General features: G+C 46.3%; 1 protein-coding gene across 9 annotated transcripts in view; it reads left to right on the plus strand.

Moving 5' to 3' along the window:
• Window positions 1-27,629, plus strand: part of LOC147103079 (thyroid hormone receptor-associated protein 3-like) — a 152,172-nt gene that overhangs the window by 112,688 nt on the left and 11,855 nt on the right. For 6 of the 9 annotated variants that reach the window (XM_085962378.1, XM_085962386.1, XM_085962379.1 and 3 more), the window contains 5 exons: window positions 9,393-10,373; window positions 12,160-12,963; window positions 14,859-15,031; window positions 23,643-23,751; window positions 25,456-25,540. In XM_085962378.1, coding sequence (XP_085818504.1) covers window positions 9,393-10,373; window positions 12,160-12,963; window positions 14,859-15,031; window positions 23,643-23,751; window positions 25,456-25,540 — 2,152 coding nt within the window. The remainder of the gene's footprint in view (window positions 1-9,392; window positions 10,374-12,159; window positions 12,964-14,858; window positions 15,032-23,642; window positions 23,752-25,455; window positions 25,541-27,629) is intronic. The other 3 variants (XM_085962385.1, XM_085962381.1, XM_085962387.1) reach the window with 3 other exon arrangements.

Here is a 27,629-nt window from a genome sequence, read left to right on the forward strand (position 1 = left end):
ACCCTCACATCAGCTGCCTTTGCTGCATGCTTAGCACAGTTTCCAGGCTGTTGCTGGTATTTATTCCTGAGGGGTTTGAACCCGACAGCAGCACCAACGGCGCACGAGCCAGTCACGCGATAGAGAAGTTCACTTGTTTGGGGAGTGGGGGTGGGGGCGGGTGGTCAATAATCTGTATTAACGTTGTCCTCACCAGCAGAGGTTCTATGCGTGGATGTGTACGGGAATTCTCAGAGGTCAGCAAGAAAAAACTTGCGTTTATGACGCGCTTTCACAACCTCAGGGCGTCCCAAGTGCTTTACAGCCAATAAAGTGCTTTTTGAAGTGTAGTCACTGATGTAATATAGGAAACGCGACAGTCACTTTTGCGCACAGCAAGGTGGTAATGACCAGATATTCTATTGGTTGAGGGATGAATATTGGCCAGGGCACCAGGGAGAACTACCTGTCTCCTCTTCGAAATCGTGCCATCTTTAATGCCCAGCTGAGAGGGCGGTTTAACGCTTCATCCGGAAGGTGGCACCTCCAACAATGCAGCACTCCCTAAGTACTCCACTGGAGTGTCAGCTTAGATTATGTGCTCAAGTCTCTGGAGTGGGACTTGAACGCACAACCTTCTGACTCCAAGGTGAGAGTGCTACCCACTGAGCCAGAACACCTAAAAGCAAAGGGAATAATAGTGCCATTTAGGCTTTTTTTTCTTTGCTGTGGAGTGCAAATGTGTCGGAAACGGCAGATACGTTTGTGTTTGATTACTGGATAACCAATCTAGTAGGGCTCCGTGGCACTGCAAAATTGCCCAGTGATGTTGAGCTATTGTTGGATGCAGTACATTACCCAACCAGTTGATGGCGTGGCAGTTCAAAGCTCTATCTCCAGCACTGAGGTGTTGTAGCCAGTTAGTGACCATCATGCTGGTGTAAATGCCTCGTGTCTCTTTTGGCAAACGCGCACTGTAAAGCCTGGCACTGAGCCTGAACAGTCCTGGAAGATCCCAGGTTCAGTGCCCAGTCTGTGCTGAGTTCCCTGACCTTGTCCCGAGCCGCTACAATTCCTCTCCGTGCCCCTGGGATTGGGAGTGAGAAAGCAGCCAGAAGAACCGCTCACTATCCAGTGACTCCCGCTGGAGCGGCCGTGTGTGCGGGCATCAACTGGCAACCGCTACATAGGCAAATGCCGCAGCTGGCTGTGCACAGCAGGGTCCCACAAGCAGCAAGAGGTAAATGACCAGGTAAACGGTTTTGTTTGAGGGAGGAATGTTGGCCAGGTCACCGGGAGAACTTCCCCGCTGATCTTTGCGTCACAATATATACACTCCCCATCCCACCCGGAACCACGTAATCTCTTGGGAGAGGCGGAAAAAACGATTAAAACCTGGGGTGGGGGGGACAACGTTCCCTTTAAGCTGCGCAGCGCTCTAGAGGTCCCACGCAGCCGGTGAGCCAGCTTTTAAACGCAAAAACCGCGAATGCGTGAATTTTTGAATGGGCCGTGCGAACCAAAAAAAAATTAGAGGGAGCAATCTAGAGCAAAAATACTTAATTGGAGGAAGGCCAATTTCAGTGGGATGAGAACGGATCTGGCCCGGGTAAATTGGAATCAAAGATCAGCAGGTAAAACTGTAATGGAACAATGGGCTGCCTTTAAAGAGGAGATGGTTCGGGTACAGTCGAGGTACATTCCCACTAGGGGGAAAGGTAGGGCAACTAAAGTCAGAGCGCCCTGGATGACGAAAGAGATAGAGAGTAAGATGAAGCAGAAAAAGAGCGTATATGACGGATGTCAGGTCGAGAATACATCTGAGAATCAGGCTAAATATAGAAAGTTCAGAGGAGAAGTGGAAAAGAAAATAAGAGGGGCAAAGAGAGGGTATGCGAATAGAATGGCAGCTAACATAAAAGGTAATCCAAAAGTCTTCTATAGGCATATAAATAGTAAAAGCTGACCTACACATGGAGGCAGAGGGCATGGCTGAGCTACTAAATGAGTACTTTGCATTTGTCTTCACCAAGGAAGAAGATGCTGCCATAGACATAGTGAAAGGGGAGGTAGAGGAGATACTGGATCGGATAAAAATTGATTAAAAGGAGTTACTGGCTGTAGTTAAAGTAGATAAGTCACTAGAACCAGAGATGCATCCTAGGATGCTGAGGGAAGTGAAGGAAGAAATCACAGAGGTACTGGCCATAATCTTCCAATCCTCCTTAGAAATGGGGGTGGTGCCAGAGGACTGGAGAATTGTAAATGTTACACCATTGTTCAGAATAGGGTGTAAAGATAAGCCCAACAACTACAGGCCAGTCAGTTTAGCCTCGGTAGCGGGGAAGCTTTTAGTAACAATGATGATCGGGGACAAAATTAACAGTCACTTGGACAAGTGTGGATTAATTAAGGAAAGCCAGCACGGATTTGTTAAAAGGCCAATCGTGTTTAACCAACTTGATTGGGCTTTTTGATGGGGTAACAGAGTGGGCTGATGAGGGCAATGCAGTTGACGTGTACGTGGACTTCCAAAAGGCTTTCGACAAAGTGCCACATAATAGGCTTGCCAGCAAAGTTGAAGCCCATGGAATAAAAGGGACAGTGGCAGCATGGATACAAAATTGACTAAGTGACAGGAAACAGAGTAGTGGTGAAAGACTGTTTTTCGGACTGGAGGAAGGTATACAATGGTGTTCCCCAGGGGTCGGTTCTAGGACCACTGCTTTTCTTGATGTATATTAATGACTTGGATGTGGGTGTACAGGGCACAATTTCAAAATTTGCAGATGTCACAAAACTTGAAAGTATAGTGAACAGTGAGGAGGAGAGTGATAGACTTCAAGAGGACATAGACAGGCTGGTGGAATGGGCGGACACGTGGCAGATGAAATTTAACGCAGAAAAGTGCAAAGTGATAGATTTTGGTAGAAATAATGGAGAGAAAATACAAACTAAAGGGTCCAATCCTAGAGGGGATGCATGAACAGAGAGACCTGGGGGTATATGTGCACAAATCATTGAAGATGGCAGGGCAGTTAAAAATGCTTACGGGATCCTGGGCTTCATGAATAGAGGTATGGAGTACAAAAGCGTGGAAATTATGAAGAACCTGTATAAAACAATGGTTTGGCCTCATTTGGAGTATTGTGTTCAATTCTGGGCACCACACTTTAGGAATGATGTGAAGGCCTTAGAGAGGGTTTGGGAAAGATTTACGAGGATGATTCCAGGGATGAGGAACTTCAGTTACTTGGATAGACTGGAGAAACTGGGGTTGTTCTCCTTCGAGCAGAGAAGATTGAGGGGAGATTTGATAGAGGTGTTCAAAATTATGAGAGGTCTGGACAGAGTAGATAGAGAAACTGTTCCCATTGGCAGAAGGGTTGAGAGCCAGACGACAGATTTAAGGTGATTGGCAGAAGAACCAAGGGCGACATAAGGAAAAACATTTTTACTCAACAAGTGGTTTGGATCTGGAATGCAATGCCCGAGAGGGTGCTGGAGGCAGACTCAATCACGGCTTTCAAAAGTTTTTGGATAAGTACCTGAAGGGGAAACAAATCGCAAGGCTACATGGAAAGGGCAGGGGAGTGGGTCTAGCTGAAAGCGCTCTTGCAGAGAGCCTGCACTGGCTTGACGGGCTGAAGGGCCTTCTTCCATGCTGTAACCATTTTATGATTCTGTGAGTGGGGTTGGGGTGTACTGAAAAATTCCTCTCCGACCGTCTTAGGTGATGGAATATCATTGCTGAGAGGGAGGGGAGAGCAAAAATCACCAAAGTATCTCTGTAACCTCCTACAACCCTCAGAAACATAGAAAAATAGAAGATAGGAGCAGGAGTAGGCCATTCGGCCCCTCGAGCCTGCTCCACCATTCAATGAGATCATGGCTGATCATCCAAATTCAGTACCCTGTCCCTGCCTACTCCCCATATCACTTGATCCCTTTAACCTTAAGAAATATATCTAACTCCTTGAATATATTTAATGAATTAGCCTCCACTGCCTTCTGTGGTAGAGAATTCCACAGGTTCACCACTCTCTGGGTGAAGAAATTCCTCATCTCTGTCCTAAATGGCTTACCCCTTATCCTTAGACTGTGACCCCTGGTTCTGGACTCCCCGGCCATCGGGAACATCCTTCCTGCATCTAGTCTGTCTAGTCCTGTTAGAATTTTATAAGTTTCAATGAGATCCCCTCTCATTCTTCTAAACTCCAGCGAGTATAAGCCCAATCGACCCAATCTCTCCTCATACGTCATTCCTGCCATCCCAGGTATCAGTCTGATGAATCTTCGCTGCACTCCCTCCATGGCAAGAACATCCTTTCTCAGATAAGGCGACCAAAACTGCCCACAATACTCAAGGTGTGGTCTCACCAAGGCCTTGTACAACTGCAGCAAGACATCCTTGTTCCTGTAGTCGAACCCTCTTGCTATGAATGGTGTGGAGATGCCGGAGTTGGACTAGGGTGGACAAATGTAAGAAGTCACAAAACACCAGGTTATAGTCCAACAGCTTTATTTGAAATCACAAGCTTTCGGAGCACTGCTCCTTCGTCAGGTGAAGTGGAGAAATGCATAAAGACACAGCTTATATAGTCAGAGAATAATGTCAGATGGTTACAGGTAATCTTTCCAACTGCCATTTATCACACCTCGGCAGAGAGATAATCACAGCAATCAAAGGTGTGAATGGTGTCCAAACAGGTCAGTCAGGAAAACATTACATCAAAGAACAATGAGGTGGGGTCAAATATTGCAGATGCTGGGGTCTGTATGAAAAACAAAAAAAGACAAAAAACATGTTTTTTGCTGGAAATCACAGCAGGTCCGGCCGCATCTGTGTAGAGAGAACAAGCCAATGTCGACTCGAGCCTGGATGAACCTGCGTCAGGTGGGGTTACATGTAGCGTGACATGAACCCAAGATCTAGGTTGAGGCCGTCCTCATGGGTGCGGAACTTGGCTATCAGTTTCTGCTCGACGATTTTGCGTTGTCGTGTGTCTCGAAGGCCGCCTTGGAGAATGCTTACCCGAAGATCGGAGGCTGAATGTCCTTGTCTGCTGAAGTGTTCCCCGACTGGGAGGGAACACTCCTGCCTGGTGATTGTTGCGCGGTTTTCGTTCATCCGTTGTCGCAGTGTCTGCATGGTCTCGCCGATGTACCATGGCATCCTTTCCTGCAACATATGAGGTAGACAACGTTGGCCGAGTCACATGAGTATGTACCATGTACCTGGTGGGTGGTGTCCTCACGTGTGATGATGGTATCTGTGTTGATGATCTGGCATGTCTTGCAGAGGTTGCTGTGGCAGGGTTGTGTGGTGTCGTGGTCGCTGTTCTCCTGAAAGCTGGGTAATTTGCTGCGAACGATGGTCTGTTTGAGGTTAGGCGGTTGTTTGAAAGCGAGTAGTGGAGGCGTGGGGATGGCCTTAGCGAGGTGTTCGTTGTCATCGATGACATGTTGAAGGCTGCGAAGAACATGGCGTAGTTTCTCCGCTCCGGGGAAGTACTGGACGACGAAGGGTACTCTGTTGGTTGTGTCCCGTGTTTGTCTTCTGAGGAGGTCTATGCGATTTTTCGCTGTGGCCCGTCGGAACTGTCGATCGACGAGTCGAGCGTCATATCCCGTTCTTACAAGGGCGTCTTTCAGTGTCTGTAGGTGTCCATCGCGTTCCTCCTCGTCTGAGCAGATCCTGTGTATTCGCAGGGCTTGTCCATAGGGGATGGCTTCTTTAACTTGGTTTGGGTGGAAGCTGGAGAAGTGAAGCATCGTGAGGTTGTCCGTGGGCTTGCGGTAGAGTGAAGTGCTGAGGTGTCCGTCTTTGATGGAGATTCATGTGTCCAAGAATGAAACCGATTCTGAGGAGTAGTCCATGGTGAGTTTGATGGTGGGATGGAACTTGTTGATGTTATCGTGTAGTCTTTTCAGTGATTCTTCGCCGTGGGTCCATAGGAAGAAAATGTCATCGATGTATCTGGTGTATAGCGTTGGTTGGAGATCCTGTGCAGCAAAGAAGTCTTGCTCGAACTTGTGCATGAAGATGTACGCGTATTGGGGTGCGAATTTGGTCCCCATGGCTGTTCCGTGTGTTTGGGTAAAGAACTGGTTGTCGAAGGTGAAGACATTGTGGTCAAGGATGAAGCGGATGAGTTGTAGGATGGCGTCTGGAGATTGGCTGTTGTTGGTGTTGAGTACTGAGGCTGTCGCAGCGATGCCGTCATCGTGGGGGATACTGGTGTAGAGTGCCGAGACGTCCATCGTGGCGAGGAGTGTTCCTGGTTCAACTGGTCTGTGGGTGCTGAGTTTCTGTAAGAAGTCTGTAGTATTGCGACAGAAGCTGGGGGTTCCCTGTACGATGGGTTTCAGGATGCCCTTGACATATCCAGAGAGGTTCTCACACAGGGTTCCGTTGCCTGATGCGATAGGACGTCCGGGTGTGTTGGCTTTGTGTATCTTTGGGAGGCAGTAGAAGTCTCCCACGCGGGGAGTACGTGGGATGAGAGCATGTAGGATGCTTTGAAGGTCTGGATCGAAGGTCTTGATCAGTCTGTTGAGTTGGCGGGTGTGTTCTTTGGTCGGATCTGCAGGTAACTGTCTAGTGTTCCTGGTTGTCCAGTTGTCGGTATACTTCTTTGCAATAGTCCGTTCTGTTCTGTATGACGATGGCACCTCCTTTCTGCTGGTTTGATGACGATGTTGCGGTTGGTCTTGAGAGCGTGGGTGGCGTTGCGTTGTGCTCGGGTGACATTCTGGACTGTCTTGTGAGTGCGGCTGATGAATCTGGCGTTGATGCATCTCCTGACAGCTTGAGCATACGTGTCAAGCTTAGGGCCCTGCGAATACACAGGATCTGCTCAGACGAGGAGGAACACGATGGACACCTACAGACACTGAAAGACGCCCTTGTAAGAACGGGATATGACGCTCGACTCGTCGATCGACAGTTCCGACGGGCCACAGCGAAAAATCGCATAGACCTCCTCAGAAGACAAACACGGGACACAACCAACAGAGTACCCTTCGTCGTCCAGTACTTCCCCGGAGCGGAGAAACTACGCCATGTTCTTCGCAGCCTTCAACATGTCATCGATGACGACGAACACCTCGCTAAGGCCATCCCCACGCCTCCACTACTCGCTTTCAAACAGCCGCCTAACCTCAAACAGACCATCGTTTGCAGCAAATTACCCAGCTTTCAGGAGAACAGCGACCACGACACCACACAACCCTGCCACAGCAACCTCTGCAAGACATGCCAGATCATCAACACAGATACCATCATCACACGTGAGGACACCACCCACCAGGTGCATGGTACATACTCAGGTGACTCGGCCAACGTTGTCTACCTCGTTGCAGGAAAGGATGCCCCGGAGCATGGTACATCGGCGAGACCACGCAGACACTGCGACAACGGATGAACGGACACCGTGCAACAATCACCAGGCAGGAGTGTTCCCTCCCAGTCGGGGAACACTTCAGCAGACAAGGACATTCAGCCTCCGATCTTCGGGTAAGCATTCTCCAAGGCGGCCTTCGAGACACACGACAACGCAAAATCGTCGAGCAGAAACTGATAGCCAAGTTCCGCACCCATGAGGACGGCCTCAACCGAGATCTTGGGTTCATGTCACGCTACGTGTAACCCCACCTGCCGCAGGGTCATCCAGACTCGAGTCGACATTGGCTTGTTCTCTCTACACAGATGCGGCCGGACCTGCTGTGATTTCCAGCAAAAAACATGTTTTTTGTCTTTTTTTGTTTTTCATACAGACCCCAGCATCTGCAATATTTGACCCCACCTCATTGTTCTTTGATGTAATGTTTTCCTGACTGACCTGTTTGGACACCATTCACACCTTTGATTGCTGTGATTATCTCTCTGCCGAGGTGTGATAAATGGCAGTTGGAAAGATTACCTGTAACCATCTGACATTATTCTCTGACTATATAAGCTGTGTCTTTATGCATTTCTCCACTTCACCTGACGAAGGAGCAGCGCTCCGAAAGCTTGTGATTTCAAATAAAGCTGTTGGACTATAACCTGGTGTTGTGTGACTTCTTACATCTTGCTATGAAGGCCAACATACTATTTGCCTTCTTAACCGCCTGCTGCACCTGCATGCTTACCTTCAGCGACTGATGCAAAAGGACACCCAGGTCTCGTTGCACTTCCCCTTCTCCCAATCTATTGCCGTTCAGATAATAATCTGCCTTCCTGTTTTTGCCACCAAAGTGGATAACCTCGCATTTATCCACATTATACTGCATCTGCCATGCTTCTGCCCAATCACCCAACCTGTCCAAATCATACTGGAGTTTCTCGGCATCCTCCTCACAGCACACACGCCCACCCAGCTTTGTGTCGTCTGCAAACTTGGAGATATTACATAGAGTTCCCTCGTCTAGTTCATTTATATAAATATTGTGACTAGCTGGGGTCCTAGGACTGATCCCTGCGGTACCCCACTAGTCACTGCCTGCCACTCGGAAAAAGAGCCGTTTATTCCAACTCTTTGCTTCCTGTCTGCCAACCAGTTCTTTATCCAAGTCAGTACCTTGCCCCAAATCCCATGTGCCTTAACTTTACACGCTAATCTCTTATGCGGGACCTTATCGAAAGCCTTCTGAAAGTCCAAAGACACCACATCCATTGGTTGTCCCTTATCTATTTTACCAGTTACATCCTCAAAAAATTCCAGTAGAATAGCCAAGCACGATTTACCTTTTGTAAATCCATGTTGACTTTGTCCGATCCTGTCACTGTTTTCCAAGTGCTCCGCTATTACATCTTTTATAATGGACTCTAGCATTTTCCCCACTACCGATGTCAGGCTTACCGGTCTATAATTCCCCATTTTCTCTCTACCACCTTTTTTGAATCGTGGGGTAACATTAGCTACCTGCCAATCCATGGGAACTGTCCCAGAGTCTATAGAATTTTGGAAGATGATCAGCAATGCATCTACTATTTCTAGGGCCACTTCCTTAAGTCCTTAACTCCTCCAATTCTGGCTACCTGAGCATCCCTGATTTTAATCGCCCCTCCGTTACCGGCTGTGCCTTCAGATGTCTTGGCCCTAAGCTCTTAAATTCCGTCCCTAAACATCTCCGCATCTCTACCTCTATTCACTCCTTCAAACGGTTGGTGAAAGAGGTAGGTTTTGTCACCAGTCCTAATGTCTCCTCCCGTGGCTCGGTATCAAATGTTGCTTCTGTGAAGTGCCTTGGGGCGATATAAATGCAAGTAGTTACTGCAACAACCACCTGTAATGTGATTATTGAAGGGCCACGATAGAACTTGTATCCAGCACCAATAAAACAAAAACAAAACCATATTTCATTGATACGCTGCTTTAACCCATCCTGCTGTGATTTTTAATTCTGTTTCTGTTTCTCTTTTTCAGCCCCAGGTCTCGCTCCAGGTCCTATTCTCCGACTCATAACCGGGAACGGAACTACCCGCGGGAGTACCAGCCTCGGGAGTTTCGAGGGCATCGGGGCTACAGGCGGCCCTTCATCCAACGCCGAGGGCGAGGCTATTACCCGAGGGGCAACTGGAATAACCGTGGGGGTTACGGCAACTACGGCAATTATAACAATTACGGCAATTACCGGCCCAACTGGCACAACTACCGCTCGACCTACAGCCCGCGGCGGGGCCGGTCCCGCTCGCGCTCGCCCAAGCGGAGGTCGGCATCGCCGAGGTCCAGGAGTCGCTCCAGGTACACCGACAAGTCGTCGTCCAGCAGGTCGGGAAGGTCGTCATCCTCCAGATCTCGCTCCTCGCCTCACCGCAGCCGCTCGGCCTCACCAAAGCGGCGGAGCAAGAAGATCAAGTCGTCCCAGAAAGAGGCGGCCGCCTCTCAGCTGCCTGCCCAGGAGACGGAAGACCAGCAGAAACGTTCACCCGAGGACGGGCAGGCCGGCAACGGCAGCTCGGAGACCCCCACCGGCCTGGCCCCCAAACGCAGTGATTCGTGGAAAGGCCTGACCGCCTACGACACCAGCCCCAAGCATCCCAGCCCGGCCCCGCGTTCTACCGTGGTGCTGAAGACCAGTCCGGCGTTGCATTCCAGCCCGAGCCAACAGAGCCCCTCGCTGTCGGGCACGGCCCGCCACGCTTCGCCACACGGGAGCCCCTCGCAGATGAGCCCCCAGGGCCGCAGCCCAACCAGGCCCAACGCCTCTCACCAGAGCCCCCCACCGCTCAGCTCTACGATTCGCAGCGTGCCACGTCAAGGCCCGGCCAACCACAGCCCGCCGTTGGCAGGTTTGGCACAGGGCAATGCACAGAAAGAGGAAACACGGCCAGGAATGTCTGGCTTGTTTGCAGACCAGCCAGTCCCGACTATCTCTTCATATCTAAAGAGGTATGTTCCGAAAAGGTCAGTATTGAATTCTTTTTTTTCTTCCGTTTTTTGTTACCTGGAAGTAGCCGGCCTTGTGTAAAGGCCTTCATTTCAAAAGTTGTCAAATTCCGGACCACCAATGGAATCAAGTAGCGGATACACTGGATATCCCAGCGGTGAGGCTTCGAGACTGTCGTGGGTAGCGTCTACAAATAATGTGTGATGTATCCTCCCATACACAGGCACAGTCCGACCAGCTGGTTAACCAAGTATTCAGCAGTGGATGGCTGCTCAAAAGCTCAATATAACTGTGAGTCGAGGTGGGATGATTTGCCAACAGTTCTGGGTTTGAACAGATGTGATTGGTCAAGTGTCTGTCCTGAAGGAGGTGCTCTTCCAATTTAATCTGGGCTTTATTTTTCTTCACACTTCATGACCCAGCTGGCTGGGCAAGTGGGTTTCAAACGTTGGGCTATTTCTCTTCTCTTTCTTTTCTGTGAAAGCAATGCACCTTGAATTTAAAACTTCCGAGCATGTAATGGGGATGGGTGGCTGGTTAGGTAAAGGAGCGCTCCAGAATTAGACTTGGTTTATGGGCTTCAATAAAATGTAGCCCACACAGTGCATCAACTGATAGAAGCTCAAGTCCCACTCCCTGTCTGAGCTGGGTTGAGTGGGAAGGTCACCCTTGGAGGCTCTCGCGTTTTTTCCCGGCAGGGGCAGTTTTGGGCAACTATTACAGTTGTCACCCGCAGCGACGCGGCTGTGTACTTGCCCCTTAAGCTCCAAACATCAGGTGGATGGAGAATAGGGCATGAAAATATAAACCATTACACGGGCCCCCTTACACGCAGGCTTTCTCCCTGGACTCAACTTAGTGCCTCTCCACGTTGGTATGGCTGGGATTGAGGGCTCCATGAACGTTAAGATTTTAAAACCCCATAAAGACCCTTTTTAAAAATAAATGTAATTATGTGTGGGCCAGCATTTTTGATGAGACTGATGCTGGAATGCTCTTTCAGTTATCTAATAACCATTGGTGTCCATTCCTTGTGGCATGTTTGGTTAGAACTTCCTCCTAGAGTTGGGGGCTGTCTCAAAAGTTTTTGCTCTACTGCAAAATATGCAATGTTTGATGGAGGATTTTACCCCTCAGCTTTTCTCCCCTGTTTCCTTCTGTGGAAACTTGCTTAAAGGAGTTTTACAGCTGTGTTAAGTGGCTGGGAATGGTACATGGAGAGATCCCTTGTCCTAGTTATTGGATTGTGACATTCCAATAAGCGCACAACGTAAAAGGGCACAGTGCTGATCTGTTACTTCGTAAGTCCTGTATTGTTCCCCAACTACTGTAGTAGAATGTCCTGCCCCGAATTCTTCACTGCAGCGCCTCATTGGATCCAGTGTTGGACTCCTGAGTATTGAACATGGACAATCTGACTGAAATAAGACTCATCACACACAGTTTTGTAGTCTAGCTCAAGACCTCCAAACTGTGGAACTCCTTACATCCCTCCGTCTTTTCTTCCGATCCTTCCTTCCTCCCTTTTAAAATGCAAGCTTTTTGCGGCCTAACCGCCGCCACATCTTCCTTGCTCTTTTCAATCTTGGTGTCTTGCAATTTGGGCTTTGGCCTTTCACCTAAGCTTCTCGATTATATAATACCTGAATGGACTCCTCATTGAGTCCTAGCCTTGGATAGAACCAAGACCTTTGAGATGGACCCTTGCTGTACAATCTTGTTTGTTTAAGCACAGACCCTGGATTGTGTAATGTCTTGCATTTCTTTTCTTTTTTGTGTGTTTTTTTTTTTGTTGAACCACAGGTTTGCAGAGGAGCAGAAAGCTAAAGTGTTAATGCAGGATAGGGTGAATGGAAGAGAAAAGGAGCAGAAAGGAACAGATTTAGAAAGAGAGAAAGGGAGAGACCAGGCCAGTGCTTACGATAGGCTTTCTACTTGCAGTGTGGTGAAAACGGAGTTCCACGTGAAAAACATCCCCGAGAAAGGCAACCGTTGCAGCCAATCCCCGAAACGATTCAAAGGTGGCGTTGCCGAGGAGTTTGAAAAAATCTCGAAAGCAGAGATGCGTCACAAATTTGGCTACGATGAAGATGAGGTGGAGGAGCACGACAAGGACTACGCGGCCAAGAACCAAAAGGAATATGGATACGAGGATGATTCCAAGTACAGGAGCAAATTAATCGCAAGTAAAACTCAGGAGAGGTATGATGAGGAGGATGAGGAGGAGGAAGATGACGAGAACAATAGGCCACGCAAACGGGAAGAGGTGAATTTCTTTAAGCACATCACCATCTCCAAGGAGAAGTTTAGGGAGGTGGAGGATGTGGAGGAGGAGGAGGAATTAATGCCCGAGAGATTTAAAAAAGAGGAGCGGTTCCTAACAAAAAAAGTAGACGGAAGCAGATACCGGGAGGTGTCACCCGTGAAAGCGTCAAAATATAAGGCAGGCCGAGCAGAAAGCCCTCCTCCAAGGAAGAGTTCCGATGCCAAAGAGCAGGAAGGTGTGACTGCTCAAGAGGAGAGCCCCCCAGTGCTCAAACCAGCTCATCGTCCCACGGAGGTGACGCTGAAAATGGATTCCTTGCAGTTTGGCGATGACGTTCTTGGGTAAGAATTGGATTGAGTGCTTCGTGTTTGTTTTGTCATGGGTTAGGTTGCATGGTTTTACTGTGGCAGATTCTCTCAAAATCTGATCATTTCTCCTCTTTGCCCCCTCTCTCATTCTCGCCTGTCCCCTCCATACCAGAAAAAACTAAATAAGTGAAGTGAATTAAACATGTAGAGGGCATTCTGAGTTCGGGTAGGGCTGAGGCCATTTGTTGTCCGCTTCTAGTTGGTTCAGCAAGATGTCCCTTTTGCTTTTTCAGAGCATGTTGCCCTCTCGCCCCTCCTCGGGGTTTCCTTCCTTATCAAAAACTTCCCAAGCCACTTAACTGTGACCAAAAGGTGGAAGCAGCCCGTTGCTCAAACATGTGCCCTTCACTCAAAGAGGCACATAGTAGCGGCCCAGTTGGTACAATCCCATCAAGTTATTTCTCTTTGCTGCAGGGCAGCTGAGATCAGTAACTTGAGTGGGTAATGGAAGCTGTGGCCTTACTTCTCTGTGACATAGCCCATTAGTGCATCACTGCACTGTCCTTAGTTGGACTTTCCATTCAGAAGGGGTCCTGAGGCAGAGCTTGAGCCCAGTGTCTGATTTGTTTTTATTTTTCTTCTCCTTAACCCTACTTCTAGCCCCCGCCCTTTCCCAACCCCCTCTGCACCTCTGTCAGATACATATCCAATTGAGCTGCCAAGCCATTGCAGTGACGCTGTAGAGCCAGTCTACCTGGTAATGTGATCATGCCTTAACCTGTCAACTCATTTTATTGGATACCCCTCCACTTGACCAGTTGCGAAGCCTTCACTTTGCGTGATGGCTTGGCAGAGATGACAAACTTTCTTTGGGGAAATTACCATTGCAAATACAACCTGCCACATCCTGTTACAGCATGGTGCAACCCCAACCTGTGGCAGCCCGTAGATATCCTCTCACTGAAATAGATTCTTATTTAGAGATGTCATCGAATACCGATACATTGCTGGAGAGTGCACGTGTGTGGACGTGCTTCCATGAGATATCTCCACACCCAAAAAACCAGCTGATGCTCGCTGGCTAGGATTACGCATGAAGTGCAGCAATTAGGCGAGATATTGTAGGGCATACTATCGGTCACCAATCTCAATATAGTCTCTGTGATCCTGAAACCACTTTCTAATCTCAGCTCTGTGTAATTTGCAGTTAAAATTGATGTCATTTACATATTAAAATGTGAATATTGGTCCTATCACACGGACCCTCACCATCTAGCTAATACGCTAATATTGGTCAAACCCCATGGGTCCATCCCATCTATCGAATACACTTGGAGAATATTGGTCATATCTTCTGGGTCCTCATCATCTATCTAATACATTGGTAGGATTCAGGTCATACCCCACGACTCCTCACCATGTATTCATATACCCATCACTTGTTCTCTGCAATTTTTTTCCCATCCTTTCCTGCTTGAGATTGGTGACCGATAGTATGCCCTACAGTATCTTGCCTAATTGCCGCACTTCATGCGTGATCCTAGCCAGCGAGCATCAGCTGTTTTTTTTGGGTGTGGCGGTATCTCATCGAAGCATGTCCACACACGTGTACTTTCCAGCAAAGGTCACTGGACACCTTTTTAAAATTGTTTCTCCCCTCTCCACAATTGACTGAAAACTGGAAGATCTATATTTTTAAATAAATCTACACCTGTACTCACCTCAACATTAGAAAGCCAGTTGGCTTGTCTTTGAGTTGTTGATGGTGCACAATGGTGAACAGAATTCTACAAAGAAATGGGAATGATGTGATGAGTGAGGCACTAGCAATACTGAAGTCCGTAATGCATTGATAGGTGGGAAGAATATTGCTTAGTGTTGCCTTGGCGTGCCCTTCTTTAATGAAGAGCTTTGTGTTGTCCTTCCAGCTCTGCCAACGTCCTGACCCATGAGCGGCGGCTCTGTCGTGACCTTGTTCACAAACCCAAAAAAGATCAGGAGTTCCGTTCCATCTTCCAGCATATTCAGATGGCCCAGTCTCGACGTAGCCCTTCAGAGTTATTTGCTCAGCACATTGTGACTCTGGTTCACCATGTGAAAGGTAAGATATTAACAATGACTTTGTTTTTTATCTATATATATATATTATTATTTTTTTTTTAAGTTGCTCCATCTTACTCCTTTCAGTGAGGCATGTGTGGACTTTTTTTTAATCTATGCTTTTGGTTTGGGTATCACTGTATCCATGGCAACCACCAATTGCAGCTAGAGCTCACCTATGCTGGTGAAATCCAGTATGTTGAAGCCTGATGAAAGAAACCTGTTCATTCTTTTTCTTGGACTCTCGTTGCAATGTCAGTTGTGTATTGGTCCCGCCAAAGGATTCAGATGGAGTCATTATGCCATCATTGCTTCTAGTAGCGATGCATCGTCACCTGTGACATCATCAAAACAGCGCCAATAAGTGACCTGTATACGACCTTGCTGGTCACTGAAACAGCTTGTACAGCTTCCCGAGCTCCTCGGTTTACTGCCGAACTTTCATAGATGTGATGCGTGAATCGAATATTAATGTTTGTTTGTATGCTTATCTTTCCTAATATTGAGTGACCTGGGGGCACAGTCGGTGGTACTACTGTAATTGGGGGGGGAAAGACTAGTGTAAATCTGATATGTATATTATATCGAATTTACAACACAGAAACGGGAATTCAGCCCAACAGGTCCATCCCAGTGCTTGCTCCACATGAGCCTCCTCCCACTCTGCTTCATTTAACTCTATCAACATAACCTCTATTCCTTTCTCCCTCATGTGTTTATCTAGCTTCTCCTTAAATGCATCTATGTGAGTCACCTTAGCTGCTCCTTGTTGTAGCAGGTTCCACATTCTAACCACTCTGGGTAAAGAAGTTTCTCCTTAATTCTCTATTGGATTTATTTGTGACTATCTTATATTTATGGCCCCTAGTTTTGGTGGAAATGGAAACATCTTTTCTACGTCTACCCTATCAAACCCATCATAATTTTAAAGACCTCTATAAGGTTGCCCCTCAGCCTTCTCTTCAGGGTAAAAAGCTCCAACTTGTTCAGCCTTTCTTGATAAATATATCTTCTCAGTTCTGGTATCATGCTTGTGAATCTCTTTTGCACCTTCACCAGTGCTTCTATATCCTTTCTATAATATGGAGACCAGAACACTGCACAGTTACTCGTAAGTGTGGTCTAACCATGGTTCGATACAAGTTTAACATTCTTGTTGGTATTGTGGAGCTCCCCTCCGCAGATGACACTGTGCCATTCGCAGACCCACCCAGGAACCCAGTGCATCTAATGCACCATCTTCAACAATCGACTAACCAGTGGGATATGGTTATGCCTGTCCATGAGTGTCACGTATGAGAAATGCCAGTTTTTAGTACGTGTAAAGGTTAGTGGGATTGTGATAAAGTTTAGTGGGTTATTCCGACGGCCTGACTATCAAAAGTGAGCAGAATAAAACTCCAGGAAATTATTCGTGGCCGAGTCCGAGTTGAATTCCTGTCCAAACAAACATCCCACTGGAGCAACCCCTTTTTTCATTTGCTTCCACTTTTCAAATCCCAATGTATCAAACCCCTTCCCATTCGCTCCCATCGTACAGAATCCCAATCACATTCGCTCCCATTGTACAGAATCCAATGGATTAAACCCCTTCACATTCACTCCCATTGTACAGAATCCAATGGACCAAACCCTTCACATTCGCTCCCATTGTACAGAATCCAATGGACCAAACCCTTCACATTCGCTCCCATTGTACAGAATCCAATGGACCAAACCCCTTCACATTCACTTCCATCGTACAGAATCCAATGGACCAAACCCTTCACATTCACTCCCATTGTACAGAATCCAATGGACCAAACCCTTCACATTTGCTCCCATTGTACAGAATCCAATGGACCAAACCCCTTCACATTCGCTCCCATTGTACAGAATCCAATGGACCAAACCCTTCACATTCGCTCCCATTGGACAGAATCCAGTGGACTAAACCCTTTCACATTCACTCCCATTGTACAGAATCCAATGGATTAAACCCTTCACATTCACTCCCATTGTACAGATACTCGATGGATAAACCCCTCCACATTCACTCCCATTGTACAGATACTCGATGGATAAACCCCTCCACATTCACTCCCATTGTACAGATACTCGATGGATAAACCCCTCCACATTCACTCCCATTGTACAGATACTCGATGGATAAACCCCTTCATTCACTCCCATTCTACAGAATCCAATGGACTAAACCCTTTCACATTCACTCCCATTGTACAGAATCCCAATGGACTAAACCCCTTCACATTCACTCCCATTGTACAGAATCCCAATGGACCAGACCCTTTCACATTCACTCCCATTGTACAGAATCCCAATGGATTAAACCCCTTCATATTCACTCCCATTGTACAGAATCCAATGGCCTAAACCACTTCACATTCACTCCCATTGTACAGAATCCAATGGACCAAACCCTTCACATTCGCTCCCATTGTACAGAATCCAATGGATTAAACCCTTCACATTCACTCCCATTGTACAGAATCCAATGGACTAAACCCCTTCACGTTCGCTCCCATTGTACAGAATCCAATGGACTAAAACCTTCCCATTCACTCCCATTGTACAGAATCCAATGGACTAAACCCTTCCCTTTCACTCCCATTGTACAGAATCCAATGGACTAAACCCTTTCACATTCACTCCCATTGTACAGAATCCAATGGACTAAACCCTCCACATTCACTCTCATTGTACAGAATCCCAGTGGATTAAACCCTTCACATTCACTCCCATTGTACAGAATCCAATGGACTAAACCCTTTCACATTCACTCCCATTGTACAGAATCCAATGGACCAAACCCCTTCACATTCACTTCCATTGTACAGAATCCAATGGACCAAACCCTTCACATTTGCTCCCATTGTACAGAATCCAATGGACTAAACCCTTTCACATTCACTCCCATTGTACAGAATCCAATGGACTAAACCCCTTCACATTCACTTCCATTGTACAGAATCCAATGGACCAAACCCTTCACATTTGCTCCCATTGTACAGAATCCAATGGACTAAACCCCTTCACATTCAATTCCATTGTACAGAATCCAATGGACCAAACCCTTCACATTTGCTCCCATTGTACAGAATCCAATGGACTAAACCCTTTCACATTCACTCACAGAATCCAATGGACCAAACCCTTCACATTCGCTCCCATTGTACAGAATCCAATGGACCAAACCCTTCACATTCGCTCCCATTGTACAGAATCCAATGGACCAAACCCTTCACATACGTTCCCATTGGACAGAATCCAATGGACTAAACCCTTTCACATTCACTCCCATTGTACAGATACTCGATGGATAAACCCCTCCACATTCACTCCCATTGTACAGATACTCGATGGATAAACACCTCCACATTCACTCCCATTGTACAGATACTCGATGGATAAACCCCTCCACATTCACTCCCATTGTACAGATACTCGATGGATAAACCCCTTCATTCACTCCCATTGTACAGAATCCAATGGACTAAACCCCTTCACATTCACTCCCATTGTACAGAATCCCAATGGACCACACCCTTTCACATTCACTCCCATTGTACAGAATCCCAATGGATTAAACCCCTTCATATTCACTCCCATTGTACAGAATCCAGTGGACCAAACCCCTTCATTCACTCCCATTGTACAGATACTCGATGGATAAACCCCTCCACATTCACTCCCATTGTACAGATACTCGATGGATAAACCCTTTCCCATTCACTCCCATTGTACAGAATCCAGTGGACCAAACCCTTCACATTCACTCCCATTGTACAGAATCCAATGGACCAAACCCCTTCATTCACTCCCATTGTACAGAATCCAATGGACTAAACCCCTTCACATTCACTCCCATTGTACAGAATCCAATGGACTAAACCCCTTCCCATTCACTCCCATTGTACAGATACTCGATGGATAAACCCTTTCCCATTCACTCCCATTGTACAGAATCCAGTGGACCAAACCCTTCACATTCACTCCCATTGTACAGAATCCAGTGGACCAAACCCTTCACATTCACTCCCATTGTGCAGAATCCAGTGGACCAAACCCCTTCATTCACTCCCATTGTACAGATACTCGATGGCTAAACCCCTCCACATTCACTCCCATTGTACAGATACTCGATGGATAAACCCTTTCCCATTCACTCCCATTGTACAGAATCCAGTGGACCAAACCCTTCACATTCACTCCCATTGTACAGAATCCAGTGGACCAAACCCTTCACATTCACTCCCATTGTACAGAATCCAATGGACCAAACCCCTTCATTCACTCCCATTGTACAGAATCCAATGGACTAAACCCCTTCACATTCACTCCCATTGTACAGATACTCGATGGATAAACCCTTTCCCATTCACTCCCATTGTACAGATACTCGATGGATAAACCCCTCCACATTCACTCCCATTGTACAGATACTCGATGGATAAACCCCTTCATTCACTCCCATTGTACAGAATCCAATGGACTAAACCCTTTCACATTCACTCCCATTGTACAGAATCCAATGGACCAAACCCTTCACATTCGCTCCCATTGTACAGAATCCAATGGATTAAACCCTTCACATTCGCTCCCATTGTACAGAATCCAATGGACCAAACCCTTCATTCGCTCCCATTGTACAGAATCCAATGGACTAAACCCCTTCACGTTCGCTCCCATTGTACAGAATCCAATGGACTAAAACCTTCCCATTCACTCCCATTGTACAGAATCCAATGGACTAAACCCTTCCCATTCACTCCCATTGTACAGAATCCAATGGACCAAACCCTTCATTCGCTCCCATTGTACAGAATCCAATGGACTAAACCCCTTCACGTTCGCTCCCATTGTACAGAACCCAATGGACTAAACCCTTCCCATTCACTCCCATTGTACAGAATCCAATGGACTAAACCCTTTCACATTCGCTCCCATTGTACAGAATCCAGTGGACCAATCCCCTTCATTCACTCCCATTGTACAGAATCCAGTGGACCAATCCCCTTCATTCACTCCCATTGTACAGATACTCGGTGGATAAACCCCTTCACATTCACTCCCATTGTACAGAATCCAATGGACTAAACCCTTTCACATTCACTCCCATTGTACAGAATCCAATGGACTAAACCCTTCACATTCACTCCCATTGTACAGAATCCAATGGACCAAACCCCTTCATTCACTCCCATTGTACAGAATCCAATGGACCAAACCCCTTCATTCGCTCCCATTGTACAGAATCCAGTGGACCAAACCCCTTCATTCACTCCCATTGTACAGATACTCGATGGATAAACCCCTCCACATTCACTCCCATTGTACAGATACTCGATGGATAAACCCCTTCATTCACTCCCATTGTACAGAATCCAATGGACTAAACCCTTTCACATTCACTCCCATTGTACAGAATCCCAATGGACTAAACCCCTTCACATTCACTCCCATTGTACAGAATCCCAATGGACCACACCCTTTCACATTCACTCCCATTGTACAGAATCCAGTGGACCAAACCCCTTCATTCACTCCCATTGTACAGATACTCGATGGCTAAACCCCTCCACATTCACTCCCATTGTACAGATACTCGATGGATAAACCCTTTCCCATTCACTCCCATTGTACAGAATCCAGTGGACCAAACCCTTCACATTCACTCCCATTGTACAGAATCCAGTGGACCAAACCCTTCACATTCACTCCCATTGTACAGAATCCAATGGACCAAACCCCTTCATTCACTCCCATTGTACAGAATCCAATGGACTAAACCCCTTCACATTCACTCCCATTGTACAGATACTCGATGGATAAACCCCTCCACATTCACTCCCATTGTACAGATACTCGATGGATAAACCCCTTCATTCACTCCCATTGTACAGAATCCAATGGACTAAACCCTTTCACATTCACTCCCATTGTACAGAATCCCAATGGACTAAACCCCTTCACATTCACTCCCATTGTACAGAATCCCAATGGACCAAACCCTTTCACATTCACTCCCATTGTACAGAATCCCAATGGATTAAACCCCTTCATATTCACTCCCATTGTACAGAATCCAATTGCCTAAACCCCTTCACATTCACTCCCATTGTACAGAATCCAATGGACCAAACCCTTCACATTCGCTCCCATTGTACAGAATCCAATGGATTAAACCCTTCACATTCACTCCCATTGTACAGAATCCAGTGGACTAAACCCCTTCACATTCGCTCCCATTGTACAGAATCCAATGGACCAAACCCTTCATTCGCTCCCATTGTACAGAATCCAATGGACTAAACCCCTTCACGTTCGCTCCCATTGTACAGAATCCAATGGACTAAAACCTTCCCATTCACTCCCATTGTACAGAATCCAATGGACTAAACCCTTCACATTCACTCCCATTGTACAGAATCCAATGGACTAAACCCCTTCACATTCGCTCCCATTGTACAGAATCCAATGGACCAAACCCTTCATTCGCTCCCATTGTACAGAATCCAATGGACTAAACCCCTTCACGTTCGCTCCCATTGTACAGAATCCAATGGACTAAACCCTTCACATTCACTCCCATTGTACAGAATCCAATGGACTAAAACCTTCCCATTCACTCCCATTGTACAGAATCCAATGGACTAAACCCTTCACATTCACTCCCATTGTACAGAATCCAATGGACTAAACCCTTCACATTCACTCCCATTGTACAGAATCCAATGGACTGAACCCCTTCACATTCAGTACCAATGAAACAAGCTCTTCTGTTCATTCTCATTACTTAGAATCACTGTGGACCCCTGTGTCTTCTCGCCATTATGTATAATCTCTGATTCAGGCTGAATGTGTTCATCATTCTCTAGTTTTATTGTTCAATAACTGAACGCAGCCAGTGTGCTGCCAAATGCCCACAAGGGAAGAAAATGATGTAAACATTCATCAAGTCAGGCAGCATCTGTAAAGAAAGATAAATGTTGGTGATTCAGGTTCAGCAGTTCCTTTTGTTACAGAGGCTGCCTGGCTTGCTGAGTGCTTGTTTATTTCAGATTTCTAGCAACTGCTGTATTTTTTTGGGGGGGGTTTTAACCCCCAAATGATATTGGCAGAGTACAGAAATCTGACCACATCAGTTAAAATGTCTCTAATTGTTTTCCTGCTGTTTGTGTATAGATGTCACTGAATGGCGATGAAGTGATGTGTGGCATAAGCTTTTACCAACTAGTGATTTTTATCTGGAACTTAATTCACTTCGGAGCTTTGCAGGACATTCCCTGACGACTGGTTATGGGTTTACATGGAATCTGAGATAAAATGGTGTGGGTAACTTCACAAAGGTGATTGGCTGCCGACCGAAGGCACGGCACTTTACTGCTCTAATCAGTACAGCTAAATTGTTAATAATAGTGATAACTACCAAAGAGTTAAATTTTTTAAGGAACTTTTGCGGCTAAAATCGCCTGGGTGAGGTGGATAGACGTTCTCACTGACAATGGATTCCTCATTAAAATTACAATGTTTGTAGGTTCAGTAATCCTGAATGTTGACCTTGGAGAATATCCGATACGTGGTTTTCCCCTTGCTCTGAATGGACTGTTCCACCTGTGATGTCTTTGCACCGTGGCCAATGGGTAGAAGTGGCTCTTAGTGGAATGCGAGCTGGCAATTCTTCCGTTGAATGGTGTCATCGTGCTCTGCTCCGTGGTAGTCTGACGCTCCCACATCCGGCCAGGCTCTGTCCTGTCCAGGTCGTCGTAAGCAAAAGTAGATGAAGGCTGACGGGGGTTTGGGCCCATCAAAGTGATTGAAAGAATAAGCAAGGGGAAAAGAAACAAGAAGAGATCGAATGCGCAAATGAGGTTTAATTCTTTTATTTAAAAAAAAAAAATCAAAACCAGAGGAAACTGAAAAAAGAGAAGAGGATTAAAAGTCGTGAGAAAAGCTGGAGCAGGGAAAGAGGTGATGAGCCCTTCCTTTCAATGCCAGCCATGCGTGTACCATGGAGGGCCAGACGGCCAGCGACTGCCAGTTGCTGTATATATCTAACCAGCATTGTTTAATCGTTTGTGTGTTGTTTGCTAAAATCTTTTTTATGTAAATGTAAAACAATTTGTTTTTAAGTAGTTGGGTTATCCTGCCCCACGTGCACAGGGGGAGGAGTGAATGCGATGTCTACTTAAGAAAACTCAGTCAGTGTTTCACTCCGGTCACCTACAAAGGAAGTGTGCAGGAGCAGCTTGGCAATGACTTGTTTCCCCACACCGCCTCCCCGGTCTCTGTGGGCAAACTGTTTCTCACAATCATGAGGCTGACATTGCAAGGATGAATCCGTGCCTCTTGTGATGCTGTGTTTGAACACCTTGGAAATTGCAACATTAAAACAAAACATTTGGGTGTTCGTGAAAATTGTATCAGAGCCGGCCTTTCACAGAGTTGGTGTGCACTGTGACTTGCAGTCAACAACTAGCTTCTCTCTTGGGTGGTATTCTGAGTGTATAATTATTAACTACCGGCGAATCTATTTTCTGTAAGAGATGGGGATCCCTCTCACTCTTGCGTGAGTCTCTAACCGGGCTATATTTCTTCTCTGGCACCAACAGAGCATTACTTCAAGTCAGCAGGAGTCACATTAAATGAACGCTTTACAATGTACCAAAGGAGAACAGCCGAGCAGGAGGTGCCCAGGCAGAAGAGCCCAGAGATTCATAGGTACCTGATTTTCCTTTTTGCCAGAGAGGTTAGTAAGCTTCAGCAATGAGACTCCCCATGGAGAGGCTCGCAAGTTCAAATCCTGATACTCAACTCTTGTCAATTATTGACCACTAGACTATCCTACACTCTACAACAGTGCGGTGAAACTCCAGTCTGCTGTGCAGCCCTTGGATTTTGACTTTTTTTATATGTTTTTTTCCTCCTCACTGCAGCACGTGTTGGCTTTCTGCAGCAAGGCAGTGATGTCTTCCTGGTTTCTGCCAGTGCTGTTCTGTGATCAGTCATTGAAGGACAGTCGGAAGTAGAGCCTATGTCAATTCTCTTCTATACCCACACACCATCACTCCCCAGGCCAGCTGAAGCCCCTTGCTTCCATTCAGTTCTTGTATTGGAATTATCTGCTGGCACTGTGGTGTCAGCCTTGGCTCAGTGGTAGCACTCTCGCCTCTTGAGTTAGAAGGTTGTGGGTTCAAGTCCCACTCCAGAGACTCCCTCTTTCCCCCCCCCCCCCCCCCCAAAGTCCAGGGACTTGAGCACAAAATCTAGGCTGACACTCCTGTGCAATACTGAGGGAGTGCTGCACTGTCGGAGGTGCCGTCTTTCAGATGAAATGTTAAACCGAGGCCCCATCTCCCCTCTTGGATGGGCGTAGAAGATCCCATCGCACTTTTTGAAAAAGAGCAAAGGAGTCCCTCAACTAATATCACCAAAAAGGATCTGGTGAATTATCTCATTTCTGTTTGTGGGACCTTGCTTTTCGTGAATTGGCTGCCACGTTTCCCTACATTACAACTACTTCAAAAGTACTTTATCGGCTGTGAAGCGCTTTAAAATACCCGAGTTCGTCAAAGGTGCAGCGTCCACCATTTTCCAGCACAGAGTTCCCAGTCTCGGACTAGCTGTCTGAGGGTGGCACCAAGAAGGGTTGAGGAGGGCATCCGTGTTTCCAAGTGTCCAGTTATCGAGAAGCATTAGCAGAGGCCGAGGAACAAGCTTTTTGCCTGCCCTACCCACAGTGGAGGTGTGGCATGGGAGGTTGAAAAGTAAAAAGGGAGCGATGAGGGGGAATAGTTCTGGATAATATGTAATGCACAGCTTCTCCACTTACTGTTTTGCCTAAACAAGTGTAATTTGGCTTTGGCTAATTTAAAAAGAGGAGCGGAAGTGAGTGGCACAGTGAGTTTGTCCTTTCACTCCTGGGACTGGATTTGAATCCAACCCAGAATGATGAGATGGAAGTCTCTCTCTCTCTCTCTCTCTCTCTCTCTCTCTCTCTCTCTCTGTTGGCTTCCGAAGATTGAGTGTGAAATGGTTTGGGCAATCTGTATCCACTTCTGAGTGGGCTGTCCCTAACTCGGTATAAATCGGGACTAATTTGACGATGTTGCTCAAATGCTGAGAGAACGGCGTGTGCGGAAAACATAAATGCCACACTGGTGATGGCGAGAGCTCGTCAGAGATTGGGACTTGGGCACGTTATTTATAGAGCTTTACTCTGCATCTGGCTGTGCTGTACCTGATCTGGGAGACCTCAATGCTGACGCCGAATACCTGAAATGGCAAAGTGTTCTCCTCCACAGACACCTCTCATCTCGTTGAGCACAAACCATAATCCAATCCCCCTCAAAAGTTAACGACCAGATCTTTAACGACTCTGCTCCCTTAATGTTCTTTGTTCTGATGCTGGTTTCCATTTTAAAGGCGGATTGATATTTCACCCAGTGCACTAAAGAAACGTATGCATCTCCGTGACGAAATAAAGGGCCAGAAGGAGAGCAGCTACAAGGTAACTTGGTGTTTTCATCGTAGATTTACCAATGCTGTGTTTGTGTTTTTAATGCATGGCTATTGGGTAATATCTGTACAATGACAAATAACTTTCTTTTTTATTTTTGTTTGGAGCTTCTCCTATCATAAGTTTGTGTTTTTCTTTTAAGGCCCCCCAAAACAATTGTTCTAAAAAAAACTGAGCTGCAAAAAGTGTTTAATTTATTAAATTAATCTTCACCTCTGTGACGTGCTTAAAAGTATGGCAGATGCTGTCAGAGCCTGTTGAGGTGAGCTTGAGACCCTGGGAGACATTTTTGGAAAAAAAAATCTTTAGAAAAATGCAAAAATATTTAAAAAAAGGCGAGTGACTGATGCAGGAAAACTTCTTTTCTGACTGAGCTGTAAGTATTTTGGATTTTTTTTTCTGAAGAAAATTTTAACTTTCAAATGTAGTTGACATTTTAAGACGTCTATCTTGTCATCTCTTGTGTAGTGTTGGGATATTTGTGTCTAATTCTGATATTTCTTAATATTGGGAAAGAGCTTAGATGGGTGTTTCCAATAGCAATGGTAACCTAGCAACAGCCTGTTTATATATTTTGTTAAATAACTTTGCAAGGATTTAGGCAGAATGTATTTTTATGCCATTTATTTGTATGTGTTGAACTAGATTCTATGAGGCATTTAGTGCCACATCTAGGGCCTACAGTTGGAGCTAGGAGTCCATTCTGACTCCCGGCCCAATCTCCAGACAAGGTAGATTGAGTGAGTCAGAGCAGATAAGTTGTGCATTGATTGGAAACTGCCCTGTTTCCCTCGCCATGCTTTGTAAATATAAGGGGACGGTTTGCTTGGTGTATTTTGTGTAACAAAAGCATCAATCCATTTATTTACTGTATATAAAGGGTTGGAATTCATTATGTATAGAGCATGGAGGAAATCATCCCCTTCCTCCATCTGTGGTCAGTTATGGTATTAAATGTGCTGGTGACCTCTAATGGCAAACACCTGTACTGCATTAACCCATATTTTAAATTAAAGGCTGACTAATTCATGTAACTCGGGTCCTTTAGCGCCTCATTTAGCACCACTGTTTGTGGAGATCGGGCTCTCGTGTCTGTCCCACAAGGTGAACTTAAAAGCACATTTGAAAAGTACACCTGCATTCAACTGAGCGTGGCGGCTGATAGAAATTTTATTCCACAGATGTGGTAGGCTTATCTCGCCCGATAATAGAGTGGTTTTGAACTATTGAGTGTGTCCTGCCCTCTGTAAGAAGTGGCAATAATGCTTGGCAATTCTGGTGTTGAGGGTGCACATTATTGCCATAGCCTGACTCTGTTCCCAGAAATGGTTGTGACTTCTACTTGAGATGCCTTGAATTGAAGTATTCTCAGTGGAATGGCAGTGCACAGCGCAAAGTCTGTTTACTCCTTCTCTCTCCTATTTGCTTGTGCAGTTGCTGCTGCTCCTGCCCTGTTCCAATTCTAGACCAGTCGGTAATAATTTGGAATGCTCCCTCTAATGACTCGGTGTGTAAATGCATTCCAGTTTTGGTACTAAGCTTGTGGTGCCCTCTACAGTCGAGTAGCCTGGTGATGCTTGCAATCAAGACACACAAAAGAATGCCCATTTGGTGAGGTACCAGGGGGCTGCTGGCACCTGTGAAATTACCCCAATACGAGCCAGCAGGGAAAGAAGGGGAAAATACTGACCACACATAGCATCAAACTCAGATTTTTAAGTGTGTCTACATACAGCCTGAAATACAGAGCTAGGCAGAACCTGCAAACTGTCCAGTTGTTTGTCCCAGAATTCATTTTCCAGATGTGCTGAGATCCTATCCTTTCCAGATGTGTTACACTCGATTCTTTCTGCCTGGAAGCTCTTCTGACAGATGCAGAGAATTGTGTTGGTTAATTGTGTCTGGGTGTGTGTAACCTATAACACTCCTTCACAATGGGGTTCTTTGTGAGAGGGTCAGGGCCTTGTGTTTAAAACATCTGGCCTCTCAGCTGGCTCCAACACTTTGCCAGAAGCTGGCTTTTATCCATTTGCAGTGTTCCAGTCAATGTGTAATTTTTCAATTGCACAGAACTGCAATT

This window comes from Somniosus microcephalus, chromosome 20, assembly GCF_052327205.1.
Source record: "Somniosus microcephalus isolate GS21.2 chromosome 20, FLI_Smic_1.0, whole genome shotgun sequence".
In the NCBI taxonomy this organism is placed as follows: Eukaryota; Metazoa; Chordata; class Chondrichthyes; order Squaliformes; family Somniosidae; genus Somniosus; species Somniosus microcephalus.